The sequence below is a fragment of the Rhamphochromis sp. 'chilingali' genome (assembly GCF_963969265.1).
Source record: "Rhamphochromis sp. 'chilingali' genome assembly, chromosome: 9".
In the NCBI taxonomy this organism is placed as follows: Eukaryota; Metazoa; Chordata; class Actinopteri; order Cichliformes; family Cichlidae; genus Rhamphochromis; species Rhamphochromis sp. 'chilingali'.
In genome coordinates this window covers 37,970,835-37,988,015 of record NC_137936.1, presented here as the reverse complement: position 1 = coordinate 37,988,015, position 17,181 = coordinate 37,970,835, and the positions used below count along the sequence as shown (strand labels likewise).

At 42.4% G+C, this 17,181-nt stretch overlaps 1 protein-coding gene across 8 annotated transcripts in view; it reads left to right on the top strand.

Annotated features, from left to right (window-relative positions):
* Positions 1-17,181, top strand: part of LOC308402549 (dedicator of cytokinesis protein 3-like) — a 252,665-nt gene that overhangs the window by 100,013 nt on the left and 135,471 nt on the right. For all 8 annotated transcript variants that reach the window (XM_080891465.1, XM_080891466.1, XM_080891470.1 and 5 more), the window contains exon 3: positions 5,509-5,549. In XM_080891465.1, coding sequence (XP_080747591.1) covers positions 5,509-5,549 — 41 coding nt within the window. The remainder of the gene's footprint in view (positions 1-5,508; positions 5,550-17,181) is intronic.

Genomic DNA, 17,181 nt, shown 5'->3' with positions numbered 1-17,181 from the left:
ACCACTGGTGTCATTGTAAATACACTGAGGTGGTGACAGTCTGCATCAGTGAGCCAGGCAAGCATTAATAGATGTATATTTAAAAAAACAAAACACGTTTTTTGTAGGCTACTTTAAAAATGACCTGATTTCCACTGGTTATGCAGCACCTATCAGATGGTTGAGCATTTAAATGGAAAAATGGAAGGGTGTGTAAATGTAGACAACGTTTTTTGTTGCCAATAAGTCAAACACAAAGTATTAAAACAGCCTTACAAAGACACGGTTCTTCCTGTTAAAAGGGAGTTCTTCCTTCCCACTGTCACCAAAGTGCTGCTCATAGGGGCTCATATGATTGTTGGGTTTTCTCTGTATGTATTATTCTAGGGTCTACCTTACAGCTTAAAGCACCTTGAGGTGATGGTTGTTGTGATTTGGCGCTGTGTAAATAAAACTGAATCAAAAATTGAATGTTAGAAGCACAGAAGAGCAGCCGTGCTGCTGCAGAAGCTCGAATCACCTCTAATGTTTGGATGCTGTTTTCAGAGCTTTTTCGAAATGCGGACTCATGACAGGGATGCTGTGGATCCTTTAAAAGTCCAAAATAAATGATCTTACATAAGGATCCAGAAAGCAACTACTGTCCCCGGCTACAGAAAAGACAGTGGAGTTGGAGTAGAGATGAACAACCGTCACAGCAACGAGTGACTTTAGACATAAATGTTCATAGAAAAGGTGAAAAGTGACTTTTTTAAAGACCTTTAAAAATATGAGTACTGTGGTTACTGTAACTGTAACCATATATAACAAAAATATTAAGATGGGCAGGGTGATGGGTGACCACAGACACAACCACACAAATAATGAAACAAGCTCCGAGTCGTTTGATTTGATTCAGAATTTCAAGTTTTACTCTTTTTACTACTTGATTTTGCTCGTACCAAATTGCTTTCATAAAATTTACTGCAATTAAAGTCTAAATCGTGGACGTTCACCGTGGTCTTTCCTTGGAGCCTGCTGTCGAGGCTAAAACCATCCCAGAATCAACAAGTGCCACGATTAGTAGCAGAACTACAGGTGGAGCTGATAAGATTTGATCTGCAAGGCTATTAAGGTTACTTTTTATCAGGGTTAGCAGGAAAGACACCTGTAAGATTTAGAGGTAGTACGTACTGGGCGAGTCACCTTATCTACATCGGCTCCAGAACTGTGCATTATCTATGGATCAGGGATTAGGACTTCTTTTTATCAGAGAACTGAAATCAACTTCCTGGTTTTGTGGGCCTACCAATCGACACCATCCATTGCAATGGAAGATCATTCTCCTATGGATTTACAGAAGGTTTGTGGAAACCTGAATTTCTCTGTGGACTCTGATCTCCAACTCAAAAAGCCTGATTGGTGCAAAGAACTGCGTAATCACAGAACAGCTTCAGGTCTCCAGATCTAGTGGCTAACAGAACAGACATCACGTTTCAGCCACTTCTCTGCTTCTTTTCAGTGAGTTTTTCCTGGGTGGGATAGCGCCAGTGTTGTATAAACTGAGGAGGCTGTGTTCCCATGGAGTGGATTGGTGGCTCAGCTGCAGCTCGCACTTCTATTGGATCCCTGTCAAAATTACAAAGAAAAACAGCCTCATGGGTGCTATTACTGCATCAACAAGCAACTTCTTTTTCATTAACTACCTTGAGGTGTGCTCTACAGGGTTACAGCAGCACTCAACACTCATATTTGACTGATTTTGTAGCTTGATGGAAACCTGCATCCACCGCGTAATGCAGTTTTGATAATGAGCGCAGACTGAACATGCATTAACTCGACAAAAGTGTTTTGCAGGGAATTTTATTGGTAATTATTTTGGTAACGGTGCAAAATGATTATTCTAATGACCACTTTGTGAGCTGTTTAGATGCAGGAGGCGAGACGATTGCTCTTCTTCAGAGTATGCTGTAATTTCAAATTACTGTATATGCACCTGCGTGTGCACCCATGTGCCACAGATAAACACCGGCTCTGTAGACGCTGTTTCCACCGCTATAATTCATCCAAATGTTTCCCCTTGTCACTCAAACCTCTTTCTTATCCCCTACAGATGTGGTAAATTTACTCTCTGTCTGTCACACACACACACACACACACACGCACACACGCACACACACACACACACACGCACACACACACACACACACACTACGTCAGGTCTTACGAATGGGCCGAGGCGCTGCTGGCCCAGCCCATGACTGATTACCATATAGATGAGAGGTTGGGGAGTAAACACAGCTGTCATAACGAGGGTGATAAATGAATCTTGATTGGTTATTAATTACTCAGCCAATTAAGCCCTCCTCCATATTCAGATCAGGTGATGGGAAGCTGCAGAGAAATGGATCTCATGATTTTACAAGGAGATGTGATGAAAGTTAAAGGGTCTGATGTGCTGGACAGCACTGGAACATTTCCGAGTATTTAGTAAATGCGTGCTGATGTTTCACTGCGAGGGTTTCATGATGAGTTCTGTTATTTCGTAGTCTTACAGGAAATTTCTCCTTTATTTTCTGAACTGTTGTTGAAAGTGTTTGTCTCGGAGACATGCTGGCGATTCAGGTGACGTCTGCTCTGATAAATGTACAAGGAATTGCCTTCCTAGCTGTGTGCATTTGGTAGTCTAAGAAGGTCAAAGTAATGATTTGCATCATTTTGATGTAAATAAATGCTTCTTTTGGTTCACTCTGTCACTGACAGACAGTCGCCACCCAACCCTCACATTTCCAACGGCCAGAGGCACAATCATTTTTATTTCCACTTGGCTGGAGACAAATGATGTCCCCACTGACTAAGAGGATGTCTGGGTGCTTCTCCTGCACATATTTAGTCCCTGGATACTAGCAATTTTAAGCTGTCAAGATTTTACTCCAAGTCGAGTCAACTTTCATGGCAGCTTTCTGCTCCGCAGAAGCATCTGATGAATGTCCGTCCATGTGGAAAGAACGGCGGTGTGCTCTGAGCCCTGAAGAAGAAAGGGGTCCATCACTGTCACGCACGCGGGCATGTACTGTCCTGTAGGTCATACAGTGGTAAGAGAAGAAGTGTTGAACCGGTCTCTGAACCAGATCACGGACAGATATAGACCGAACTCTCTACTTCAAACACCTGAGCGAGCACCAGCCTCCCGTGCAGAAAAAACATGGTCACATAATGCTGGCTTCAAAAGTGAGACAGTCCCAGGACACTCGTGTTAAAATTTCATGATTGAAGTACTTGAAAAAAGGTTTTTAAAAACGTCCTCAAAACATTTTCAGTTTGAGAAACGCTTCGTCACTCATCCAGGTGACTTTGCATTATGACTCAAACTAGCACCGCTGAAGGTAAATGGCTGGGAGGTCAGCTACTTGATCATGAACGTTTCTCCCACTGAAAACGCTGCGTCCAGATGAACAGAATCAACTTTTGTGGATTTACTTACCTGGATTATTGAGCGTGCATCAAGACCTTTTACAAAAGTTGTTTTTAAATAATGCGGAGCCTACAATTAAATGCTGTCCTGCACACGTTCTCAGTCCCAAAGCGTAACATTTTACACTAGGTGACAAATCATCAACACATTACGTTTCCGGCTACCCACCACGTTCCTAAATGACGACCTCGGAAAAATGAGGAAATATGAGAACCGTCCGGACTCAATCTACACATGTTCACTCTTTTCCTTCAAATCGCTTCGAAACACGCTATTTAACGTCATTAAAGTCCTGGTTAAGGTCAGGAATAAGGTTAGGTTTAGGGCTACAATACAGGGCTGGAACGTCTATTACCGCGTCATTCCACTGGATTTCATTCATAACTCGGCGCGTACCATAACAACGCGGAAGGTCTCCTTCCGTGCTCCTCAGGAACGCCGCGGGACGTGACAAAACGTCACCCTGTTACGCCTCGGGAGTGAGAACGGGCTGATATAACATGAGATCTCATCCTGTACCAAATCTCCCCTTGTGGGACAATTAAAGGATTATTCTATTCTATTCTATTCTATTCTGTACATGAGATCTCATCCTGTACTTGGGATCTCGATTCTCCACATTAGATTTCCATCCAGTACAGCAGCGAAAGCCTTTTGCACCAAATCGCCCGGCCAGCATTTGCATTTTGCAGACAAAAAGGCTGAAATGACAGAGATACTGTATGGTTCTGATGTTATCATAGGGTGCATCACTTTGCAGTGGAATTTTTATTTTAGAAGTTATGATCCGAGCACATTCACACCGGCTTAAGTTCATGGACGACATCAACAGTTAGCACGAATGACTCGAGGCCTTCAGGGGTAAAACTCGTTCAGTGTGAACAGGTTTTGTGTGTATAATAGATTCAGCAGATATTCGACTTTATTGTCAGAACTTTCAAGTTCTCATAAAAGTCCTTTCAAAGACTCAGCATACACATCCACACACACACACAGCTGAGCGCAGTGAACCACAGCTGTCCTTCACAGCAGTCTGTCTGTCAGAGTCTCTGACTGACTGTCAGGAACCTTCAGAAGCATCAGCTGACGTGTGGACACATCAGCTGACGTGTGGACACATCAGCTGAAGACCTTCAGTCTGCACATTTGTGTCCGTGGCTACTGTTCTTTTTAAAGCAACCTGTCACTAAATCAAAATGTTCTGAACAGAAATCTGTGGAAAGATTTTTTCCCCCAAAAAGCCAATCATGTTGTTACGTTTGTAGTACAGAGGTTTAAATGTGCTGCAGGTAGACCTGTATTCTCTATGTGCTGCATGGCCTTTCCTCTTGATGATCATACTTACACTCTGTACTGAACCATGAATGAAGCCATCGGACAGAATAACATCGGGTACGGGAGGGTTGGGGGATTTTTTTGTGGTAAAGTTTTTCACGTATTTCTCAGTTATTTTGTAACTGGTTATGCTGGCCATGCAGTTAATGCCCCAGTAACAGTAAAGTTAATGTTATGGCTCTCTATGTGATGATGGCCCACAGGTACTGCCAAGATGGCAGCTGAATAACAAACCTGACTTTTGACTGAATGAGGACTTGAGATTTGCACGATCATTTTCCATCCATACTAAACCTGCAGAATCAAACTACAAGTTTGATTCTTGCTTTTCTTAAAATGTGCATTAACTGGAGGCCAATCTCTTTTATTGTTTTTGTGTGAAACGTTTGGATGTGTATGGGCGAATAGACCCACGTTATGGGCAATAACTACATATTACTACTATGTAATAAGTTCGTATCAAACCATGTGTGTTATGCTGTAGTGCTGAGAACCATAAACTGTTAATGGTGGAATTTCAAGTTTTACCATTACCTTCATTTTTTAGTTAGCTGTATATTTCCATTAAAACAGCTCCTGTAAGACAGAATTTCTTGAACAAAGATCTCTGTGTTGGAAAATGCTGAAGTCAAAGTCACTGCACGTTTCCTCCGGCTGCTGAGTCATGGCCACTTTTCACTCTTCACGATCTCCGTGTTTGTTCATCAGTCTTAGTCACTGCTGTTTGTGTTTTCTTTCAGGATGGTACCGAGGGTTCTCGACGAGGAAGCCAAATGTCAAGGTGAGCCAGGCTGACAGCTTTGGTTGTTCAAAGCTTTTCTCTCAGACCAACTTTTGCTCCTGATTTATTCATTTCTATTTATTTGATCAATGCTGAGAAAATTGCTGTTTATTTAGCTGCTGTCTGTAACTGCATGTGACGCAAACTTATGCAAATAAATACCAGATACATTTTTTCTGTTCATTTCTCCTTTTCAACATTTACTTTTCAGAATTTAAACTTCACTCTGGTAGATCGTGTTAGACACTCTGAAGATATATACTGATGAAGCTAATGTAACAAAATGCATAATTGATGAGAGTAGAGAGGTGAAATTATGGGAAACAAAGAGGTAAAAGTCGTGAGATGCTTTTATGGTTGGCACAGCTGCTGGTAATGTATTGAACTCACGTCTCACTCTCACCAGAACTCATATAGTGTAACGTGGAGATGAAGCCAGCCGCAGTGGTGTGCAGCTGGATAGCGAATGAGCGACTTCTAACTTTCCACAAGTACTCATTTATTTTAAATATCAAAAAAATAAAAGTGCCAGCTCTACTACACGTTACTTGCGTACATAGGGAAGAATCCATTACAGAGACGCTACACAGTGAAGAAGAACAAAAAGGGCGTGACCTGCCAGTCGTGACCTGCCAGTCACGAGTCAAGAGACGCTACCATGTGGTGCTACACTGCATTGCAACAGCAACTGTTATAATAGCCTACACTTGGGTGGGCTGCATAAGTTTTTAAATATCTGATTAAATACACTTGGCTACTCATTTCTTTTCTTAAACATTAAACTATGGAGCCAGAAGCACAAAGCCATCTGTAGTAGATCTGCTAGTAGACTGAACCGTCTCTTACTTTGAAATTTCCGACAGTGCTAACTCCGCCTCTCCAGAAATCTGAGGCATGTTCTTATTCTACCAAGAACTTTTGTTTGCTGATCGCCATGGCATCAATCTCTGCTTCTGTCAGGCTTTCCATACAAACCTAATCTAACAACAAACATCTGTTTCACAAAGCAGGCAAGAAGAGTAACTTTGAGCAGCACTTACTATTAGACATGTTTTTCTTTTGAAACACATTTGATTGAAGGATTGTGTCTCATCCTTGGCTGCTGTACTCAGATGTTTAATCTCTAACCTTTGCTCTGACAGAGTGCTACTCTGGCTCTACTTTAAATTATCCTGCTAAAGGTCGCTAATATAACAGCTAGCTGCTGGTTAGACAGACCTTTGCTCATCTGTAGTACCTTCCTGCACTGAGAATATAAAGCCAACATGGCTACGGGACATTTTTTTTAGCTGAAACTTGTAACACCTGGTAGTTGGTTCAGACTGGGGTTGGATCACATTCACACCATAAATGAAGCGCCTCCTCCAAAGGGTCCCGGTGCAGTCCTTTGGGTCTCCCTCGATTACTGTGTTCATATCTGCACACATCAACCACACCGAGGGGGAAAATGGACCAGAGTTCAATTTAAACGGACTAAACACTGCAGGTGGGAAAACACCCGTAGTACTACTTAGTTTAAGTTTCTTTGTGGTAACTTTTAGGTTTCTTCAAATTTTTTGAAAACAAAAATCTAAACTGCTGGCAGGCATTCTTTGAAACTAGGACAAAGATTGTGTGTCAATATTTTGTCCTATCAATACAAAGTGTTTCTTTCTGATCCAGCATCACATTACAGGAATGTGTTCGTTGCAGCCAGACTCCACAGAGACAGCGTTTTATCAGAACATGTATGAAGACCATGACAGCATGCTGTACGGGGAATTTCACCGCATGTCTGCAGAGAAAGTGATTCAGTGTTTTCACCCATTCATCTCACAAATATCTGACAGAGCAAACTCACCTAATTGACCCTGCTGCCCACACAAGAAGCCTTACAGCTTAAGCTTTATTTGTGCCATTCACTGGTATATACAACTCAAAGCATGCTGTTCCACTTTAAGTCTGTTTACTCGCCTCTCGAGCACTTCTGTAACACAACTGAGCTGCAGCCATGTTCGAAACTCTGAGGAACACCAGAGCTGCTGCTGCTGCTCCAGCTAAAGGCTGTGTTAAGACTCAAGGCAACCACAGACAGATAAACCACACCTGAAAAGCTCTCCTCCTAACAGGTTTGTTTGTCAGAGAGAAGAAGTCACAAACAACTAAGGATCTGGCTGAGATTAAGAAAAACATTTACCCGCATAGATCATTGGGAAAAAGATGTCAGTTTCCAAGTGAGAATAAAGATTTGGCTCTGGAGCGATGGATAAAGGTCAGGAGGTCTGAGTCCAGACTGACCCTGTAGCTGCATCAGCCAAGAAGAGAAGTAGATGAAGTGATGCACCCATCATGCCCAGTTAGTGCCCGTTGTACAAGCCTGTGTGAGTGTTATGATGTGAGGTTGCTTCAGTTGGTCAAGTCCAGGTTCAGGATATCAGCCGACCACCTAAATGCAGCATTTTCTGCTGAACCCCTGAGAATCTGTGGATGTGTTAGTGAAGACTTTTCATCGCGGTCAAACTGTCACATCTGTAAAATTTAACAAAGTTCTGGACAGAAACGAATGTTATGACCTTCTATGAGCTTGTTACATTATTACATTTATGCCAAATGCTCAATGTCATCAAAGCTAAAGGCAGTCCAGTGAAGCGCGTGTGTGTGTGTGTGTGTGTGTGTGTGTGTGTGTGTGTGCGTGTGTCTTTGCTGTTTTTCATGGCTGGCTTTTTACTGCAACGTGACATTTTGAAGAGCAAGAATTGTTTTCTACCAGAACAAAACATGATTTTGTTCTGGTAGAGCCACAGATTTATTTTATCTTCCAGAAAAACGTCATCAGTTTCTGTAACATTCAGTCAGTGCTTGTTGCTGGCTCATGTTGAACGAGCAGCTTTCAATATAATGCTGCGTTCATGCTGTTACCTGAGAGCTTTGTGAGGTAATTTCTCTGCAAAATGAGATCCTTTGTATCTCTGATAACTCTGAGCAAAGATGATGGCAGATGTTTTGGACTCAGTCACTCGTCATGATTGTTTCTCTCTGAGAGAGCGAAGTCGTTGCACACAGCGAGTCCTGAAAGTTTAAGGGTTCGGCTTTGTTGAAGCTTCATTGTCACGTGTTAAGTTCAAGAGTGCAGCGCACTGAAGACTGAACACACAGGCTGGCCCAGCACATCGTCCTCAACTACATCAGTTAGCATGGTTCAGCGGGAGACGCAGGAACAAGGAAGTGAACAGTCTTCATTTTTTTTTATTAAATAGAAGTTGAAGCCAAAAATCCAGGAAAAAAAGCTATTAAATGCATTTTTTAAAAACAGCACCACAGCATGATGTGGACTCCAAAACAGTTGGGACAGGCGCAGAGATGCAGCACCGACAACAGCTCAGCCAGCAGGAAAACGCTGCTTTGGGAATTTATGCGCCTCGGAGCTGATCCCAGAGGCAGAGGGTGCCAGCTTTATTCGGCTTGTACGATTGGTACAAAATTAAGTCATAAATGTTGATGGAGCTGTTTTTATGACTGCACCAGTGCGAGCTGTTTCTGCTTTAATTCCTCTGTATCTCACTTCATACCGTAAAATGTGACATGGCAGCATTCGCCCTTATGAGAACAAACATAAAATTCCACTTTTCCTAAAATGAAATTTGCAAAGGAGGCAATGACACACAGGATTATCCGCCGTAAAAGCCCATCGTTTCACTAGCTGGGATCACATCCACGGTAACGATGGGCGATGAGGGACGAGGAAGTGTGAAATGGTGCTGCGGTTGGGGGAAGCTCCCAGGCCGGCAGATCCTCATGTACTAACGAGAAATGAATGAAGGAAAGGAAAAGAGGAGAAGAGAAGAGAGGGGAAATGATCGGGAAGGGTGGGGCATGAAAATGAGAACAGCAGGTATTGGTGGAGGGGGGCTTTTATAGCTTGAGGCCGGCGGGGGCGTGAAGGAGGAGTGGTCCGCTCCTGAAATTCAGATGATATCTCCACACAGTGACGTCTGCCGGTGTGTGATTTCATAAAGGTTAAATGCAGTAAATGACTGTGCCAACGTGGCAAACTGCTCCTTACAACATATAGTCATATTTAGATTTAGCTGCAAAGATCTAATGAAGTGAGAGAAAAATATAAAGCAGCTGCTGTATACTGATGCAGTTTAAATCCTGCCTGCTGTGAAGGGATTCACTTAAAATGCATTATTTACTTTTTAGTTTAGCAGGTTGACTCGCCCGCGTAGTCTCAGATGGATTTTTCCACCAAAATACCAACAGCTTTGTGCCTCTTCATTTGAACCAACCTTGCACCTGTTTGGACTTCTCCTCCCAGCGCTGCACCCTGCCCTTCGTGCTGGGCACCAAAATACCACGCAGATGCTTAAGGCGGATTTCAAGGTCAGGAAAATATCAAACGGTCAGAGCTGTCTTTGCCGGCTCGCTGCACTGCAACAAAAACGGGCCCTGAAGCTGCAGCACCAACAACACACCACACTCTCTGTGGAAGCCTGTGTTTACACCGGTACCTGTGAACGTGTAATCATCCAGTCGACGAACGTAAGACGAACCTGGTGTTATCCAATGACGATATCACAGGAGAGATGTAGAGTGTGAATAAATGAGCGCTCGGGCTGAGGGCGAGGCGAGCTGTTCCTCTTTCGTTACAGATGTGATGTTTTCTAATCAGCTTTGGTTTGTAGTTGATTGATCACACTGGGCCAGTTAATGTAATTTGCCCAGTGAATAGAAACAATCCTTGAAGAGCTCGTCTGAGTCAGAGTGGGCTGAGAGAAACATTGCCTGGAGACGTTTCAGTCAAAACGCAGCGACTCCAACTGAAATGTGATGAAAAGCAGCAGGAAGGTGGAAAACTGATGTGTTTGTTTATTGTCACTCAGCCATGTTCGAAACTCTGAGGAACACCAGAGCTGCTGCTGCTGCTCCAGCTAAAGGCTGTGTTAAGACTCAAGGCAACCACAGACAGATAAACCACACCTGAAAAGCTCTCCTCCTAACAGGTTTGTTTGTCAGAGAGAAGAAGTCACAAACAACTAAGGATCTGGCTGAGATTAAGAAAAACATTTACCCGCATAGATCATTGGGAAAAAGATGTCAGTTTCCAAGTGAGAATAAAGATTTGGCTCTGGAGCGATGGATAAAGGTCAGGAGGTCTGAGTCCAGACTGACCCTGTAGCTGCATCAGCCAAGAAGAGAAGTAGATGAAGTGATGCACCCATCATGCCCAGTTAGTGCCCGTTGTACAAGCCTGTGTGAGTGTTATGATGTGAGGTTGCTTCAGTTGGTCAAGTCCAGGTTCAGGATATCAGCCGACCACCTAAATGCAGCATTTTCTGCTGAACCCCTGAGAATCTGTGGATGTGTTAGTGAAGACTTTTCATCGCGGTCAAACTGTCACATCTGTAAAATTTAACAAAGTTCTGGACAGAAACGAATGTTATGACCTTCTATGAGCTTGTTACATTATTACATTTATGCCAAATGCTCAATGTCATCAAAGCTAAAGGCAGTCCAGTGAAGCACGTGTGTGTGTGTGTGTGTGTGTGTGTGTGTGTGTGTGTGTGTGTGTGTGTGTGTGTGTGTGTGTGTGTCTTTGCTGTTTTTCATGGCTGGCTTTTTACTGCAACGTGACATTTTGAAGAGCAAGAATTGTTTTCTACCAGAACAAAACATGATTTTGTTCTGGTAGAGCCACAGATTTATTTTATCTTCCAGAAAAACGTCATCAGTTTCTGTAACATTCAGTCAGTGCTTGTTGCTGGCTCATGTTGAACGAGCAGCTTTCAATATAATGCTGCGTTCATGCTGTTACCTGAGAGCTTTGTGAGGTAATTTCTCTGCAAAATGAACGTGAGTCCGTAGAGATTATGTTTCATATGTATCTTTTTGAGGATATCTATTTAAAAATAAAAACAGAATGCAAAGATTTGCAAATCTCCTAAACCTTTAATTTATTCACACAGCACACAGTGGTGGAGTTCTGGGAGATCGATGCTGTCCCAAAATGATCTGCTCCACACTCCGGTTTGTCCCAGTCACACAAAAAGAAATTGGGAGACAGTTTTTTTTGTTTTTTTTACAAAGGTAAAACTCATATGTCAGCTTTTTATTATATTTTGTGGAATGAATTAAGCAGAGTGTTGACTGTTTAATCTAACAGATTTTACTGGAGCTGCTTCCCTGAGCCTGTGATTCACACCAAGAGCTTTGTTTCCATCGCTCTCCCTTTTTAAAATCACCATGTCTGGCTCACATGCTAACAGGCTTGTAGCTTTTTTAGCCGGTTGTGTGTTTGGTCCTGGTCTGTCCATTTCCCCTCCTGTTTCATTCTCGGTCCATAAGAGGCTTTACTGTTTATCTGCTGCCTGCTCTGTGCTGCAGATAGGTGGCATGAAAGAGATCAGCTATTGCTTTGTTCTTTATTTTGTCTTAATGATGAGGCGGTGCCAGAAATAAAACAAGCCGACCTTCAGTTTGGATTTCAGGTGGATTTGAATGTCTCAGGAGGGAACTGTGAAAAACAAATCCCACATTTAGTGTCTGCTCTCTGTGTCGTTCAGTAATTTATTGATACGACCTTATTTCTTGTAATACCTCTGGCTGTGTTGTAATGCAGTAATGCACTGAGCAGCGATTTGTCACTTCTAAAATGTAAAGGTGATTTTCACTGAATATCTCATCATGGGGAGTTTGACTTCTGCTACTTGAACCAATACTAATGAACTTAAAATCAGTTTAGATTCATTTAAATATTAAAAAATAGTCTGATTTTTTTAAAACATATTCATTTCACTTTATTTGACTTTCCCATCTCTGTCACAGTTTCCTCTTCTGTACTCGAGTTTCTCTTGCAGAAGAAAAGTTGATCTCTGTGATTTAATAACTGGTTAAACTGCACACAGATTTTTTCCTGCATTCCTCTTTTTATCTCTTCAGGTGCGCCGGAGTTAATCGAGCTGCTGTTTGTGTGAGAGGATGGGAAACTGAAATAAAGTACACTCTCTACCAGCATCACAGCTTTCATATACACCAGGATGCAATTGTTCTCAGCCAAGGTTGAAATGCGATGAGCTGCATTTTCCAACAAATATGAGTCACCGAGGCTCGCTGTTTTCATAACTGCAATTCAGTCAGACAACTCATGTTTGAAATGACTTATTACTGTAGCAGAGTACGTTTGCTTTGGCATCTATAAGCTCTCAGCCTATCACATCCTACAAACACGTCGTATAGAAAGTCGGGAGTGATGAGTAAATAATCCTGTACAGGTGGATGTTGGGATGGTGGAGGGAATGAAACGGCAGCAGCAGCACTCAATTGGGGGGGGGGGAGAGAGAGAGCAGCAGTGCAGCTCGAGCTGACTGCAGTCTGTAGCTCCTGAGTTTTGCTTCATTTCAATAACATCCATTTCTTTTTCTTGTGTGACTCACTGGTGACATGAAGCTTGCTAAATAGTGGTAAATGTGATGTTTTAGATATTGGGAAAATATCTTCAAAGTATTTTACAGAGAAACTTCACTGAACTCATCAGAATGAACATTTTAGGAGCATTGATGCTAATGAGTCATTTCACTCATTCTTACTATTGATAAGCAGAGATAAGTGAGATTTCCATGAGAGCGTGTCATAAGTTAACAGTTATGTTATATCTATATAATCCTTCCTTACGGCAGACCAGTCTAGAGTGGGCTGTTGTGTGGTGCTTGATATACGACCGGGCACTGCGCTGTATTTCTGTGATGTCAGTCCCATGATGCTCCCCAGCAGCTGATAAATGAAGCAGAAGGACCGTTCTTCTCTCTGCTGCAGATCTGGCTGTTAAACCACAGAGTGAGGTTTTAAAATCTCAGGTTTTCTTCACAGTGACTGTGTCGCAGTGCTCCGAGGATCCTATCGGTTTGTGGTTCCCCTTAAATAAGTCATACGTAGGGTAAGTTTTAAAAAGCTGTTCTTTAAAAAGCACCTCAGGTGCACATTAAATGTTATGGTTGAATCTGTGAAATAAGCCAGAGTGCCAGTAAAAATCAGGTCTTGTTGAGAGGTCGCATCTCCAGGGAAGCTTTGCCTTGACTTGCCGAGGACCAGTTTGGCTGTGGGCGATGCACCACCATTCAAATCTGTGGGTTGCAGCAAGGGCAATAGGATTCAGCACAGCAGGCATAATAAGAAAGAAAAAGTTGAAGCTCAGGCTTCCTCATGCAAATGTCAGTGATCTAGGGAGGCCTGCAGTAGAGCGCTGCTTATCAAAGACAGCTCGTCTCCAACCTGCATCTTTACACCGACTCTTAGTTTGGCTGCCACTGAAGCCAGGAAGAGCAAAATGGAATAAAACAGACGTGTCAGGATCCAGAACCCTGTTCTTTTAAATATTTGTTCATGTTTTTACTCAAACTCTGATGAATCGGAAGCTCCTGTAAAAGTATTTGATTTGACCCGTCATTCATAGCTAATCTGCAGACATGGTAGGTTAGCTGAACGGCTAACAGATTAGGTGCTTTGCAGCCCACCTCCACCACAGCTCCTTCCTTTCTTGCTGGGCGTAGTCGTAGCTGATGGCTGCTCCATCCTGCACGGAGCCCATGCTGCTGCTTTCCCACAACAGAACCAAACTAGCAGATGTTTCTGTTAACTGACGTGTGAATGCACTGCTAATGTTAAACAGCAGACATACTGCAGATGCATACGTTTGCATGTATGCATGTTTTTCAGTTATCAGACATCCAAAATGCTGCAGCAGACCACTCACAGCCTTACGCACATATTTGTTTATTACTTGCAATTAAACTGAGTGAAAGGTAATATTCAGCGGCGCTGCCTTTAGCATGTTTGCAGCTTTTGTAGTGTACAGACTCCTTCAGTCAGTCAGAGTAGAAATGGGTGTCATGCTTAGTTAAACCTGAACCTCTGGCCTCTGGTTATGTCATGCTTGTGGTAGAAGAGCAGGTAGCTGGAGAAGAAGAAGTGATGGCACATTTGAGCAAACACTAGAAGTGAGAGAAAACATCCAGAGACAGCCTGTGGGCAGTCTAAGCAAGAAAGTTGGATTTTATATAACCTCAGTGTGGACAACTCCACACACATAAGTTAAAGATGATGGCTGTGCTGCGATTTAAGAGTAATTCACTTTTTCTTACTTTTCTCTCTCACACACTGCTTCTGTCTGAGTGCAGCAGCTCAGACAGAAGCAGTGAAGAGCAAGGCCTCCCACTGTGATGCAGTAGTGTCCAGAGATTGTTCTGGGTGCTGGAAACAAATAAAAAGTTATTAAATGTGAGGAAGTTGCTACAATGGCAACATTAGATGAACTGAAGCCTGATGGTCACTGCTGTGAGTCTGAGCGATGTCAGACACAGTGATTGTATCAAAACAATAAAACCCATCAACTACGAAGTATTTGAATATTTCTGTACGCGTCTACTGAGAAACAGATGCAGTCGTTGCCATCTGAGGTGCCGATTAGTCTGACTAAAAAACTGTCCGATGCACCTGAACAAGCCCCGCCCTTCAACCCAAAGCATCCACTCCCACCATCCCACTGCCAGACACTACAGATGGGTTTACACATTTTTGGGTGACACAATAGTGACTTACACTGGAATTTGGTTGATAGTTTGTCTGCTTTGATTGTAGTTAAACGCTACCAGTAGTAAAAGCTTTGGTTGTGTTAACAGTGTATGGAAAGTGTGTGGAAATTCATTATGTGTGAGTTTAGTGCAAATCTGTGTGACACGAGCTCAAAGAGCCAACGTGTGATTGAGCCCACTCGCGTGCATTCCCACCTTTGCGTGCCTTGTTGTGCTGTGTGATGGTTTCTGTGTGTGTGCACCGTCTCGTGTGTTTTCGCTCTCTCTCTCCCAGCAGAGAGGCATCAGCCCAATCCTGTTAGTTCCACTCTAATCACCTGGTTTCTCCACAATGGGCTTGCTGGTTGAAACGAATCGCTGTGTCTCCCGGAGGAAATGCCTTCCTGCTCAGAGTCTGCTCTAATTCAGCTGCACTGTAAAAACTTCACACGCTGAGGTTCATCAGCGTTCAGATTACCGCAGCCGTCGGGGCCACAGAGAGGGCAGCTCGCACTCAAAGCTCTGATCTGAGAGCTGCTGTGGATCGCTCTTTGTAAAAAATGTCTGATTTTCTTTTATTTGTTGGCAACAGAGAAGGGCAGTAACGTGTTACTTGTAACGTATTACTGTAATCTGATTACTTTTTTAAAGTAACAAGTAAAGTAAGGGATTACTATTGCAAAAACGGTATTTAGATTACCGTTACTTTCACGCAGGAACGCTGCGTTACTGTGTTACTAAAACCATGATTTTTTTTGCGAGAATGTCTCACGACAGTGACGTAAGCGAGTGCGACGTTCGTGACAACAGCTGTGTGCAGATCAACAATGGATAATATATGGAGTGCGGGAGAGAGTATGAGCGTGCAGCGTTTAAAGCGTGGAAGTACTGACCTTACTTTGAGTTTGATTCCATAAAAAGTGACAAAAACATTAGTGTCCGCTGTGCGTGGGAAGAAAACTTCTTTTTACAGCGAAAAAACCCCTAAACTTCCAACAAGCACCGAGTAGCTACGACGTAATGGGAAACTCACAGAGAAACTCACGGATTCTTCCACTGACCGCGGCACACCTGCACCAGGGTAAACCTCCGCCTACCCCACTCCTGCTTTACAGGTGAAAATAGAGCAACAGGACCGCTGAGTCTTTGACTTTATTTATTTTCTGCTGTGTTTTACTTGCATCTATTTGAAAGACTGAGTGTAAACACAAAATATTTTATTTTATGTGCTGGAATGTGCAGAAAACAGGTTTAAATGTTAAACTAATTTATTCAACTCAGAGAATGTTGCATATAATTAAATTTTTGCTTGATGCATAAAGTTAAAAGATTAAAACTAATAAAACAAGTTAAAAAAAGAGACTTTTCCATTTGATTACATTTTGTATGATGGATTATGCAGAAAAAGTAGAATTGGGCTGAAAGATCTATTTATCACCTATTCAGGTTGTAAATCGTGTTTTTAAAAAGTAACTAAGTAACTAAGTAATTAATTACTTTTGAAAATAAGTAGTCAGTAAAGTAACGAGATTACTTTTTGGGGGAATTAATTAGTAATTAGTTACTGATTACTTTTTTCAAGTAACTTGACCAACACTGGTTGGCAATATGTTTAAATCTGCAGTATTTTAATCTAACAGAGATGTTGTTGGAAATTTAGTCTTTCTGTTGCTAAATTATTACAGTTTGGTGTATATGTTTTTGGACAATGACACTTTTCTTCCTCACTTTGCCTCTGAACACCACTGCAGGGGATTTCAGTCCAAATTCAGTCCCAACTTTCAGCTTTAATTCAAGGAGGGTTACAAAAGTACTGAATTCACCATTTAGGAATTACTGTACACCTGAGTCCCTCACACTCAGGACTCATTGATATGTGTCTGTGTGTGAGGGTGTATTCAGGGACCAATAATTGGAAGTTTACTGTACTTGTGGGGACCAAAACCCGTCCCCATGAGTTTGAAGCCATTTTTGAGACTCAAAATGTGGTTTTAGTGTCAGGGTTACAGTTAGGTTATGGTTAGGTTTAGGGTCAGGGGCTGGAGAAAGCATTCTGTCAATAAGATGTTGATATGAAACGATATGAT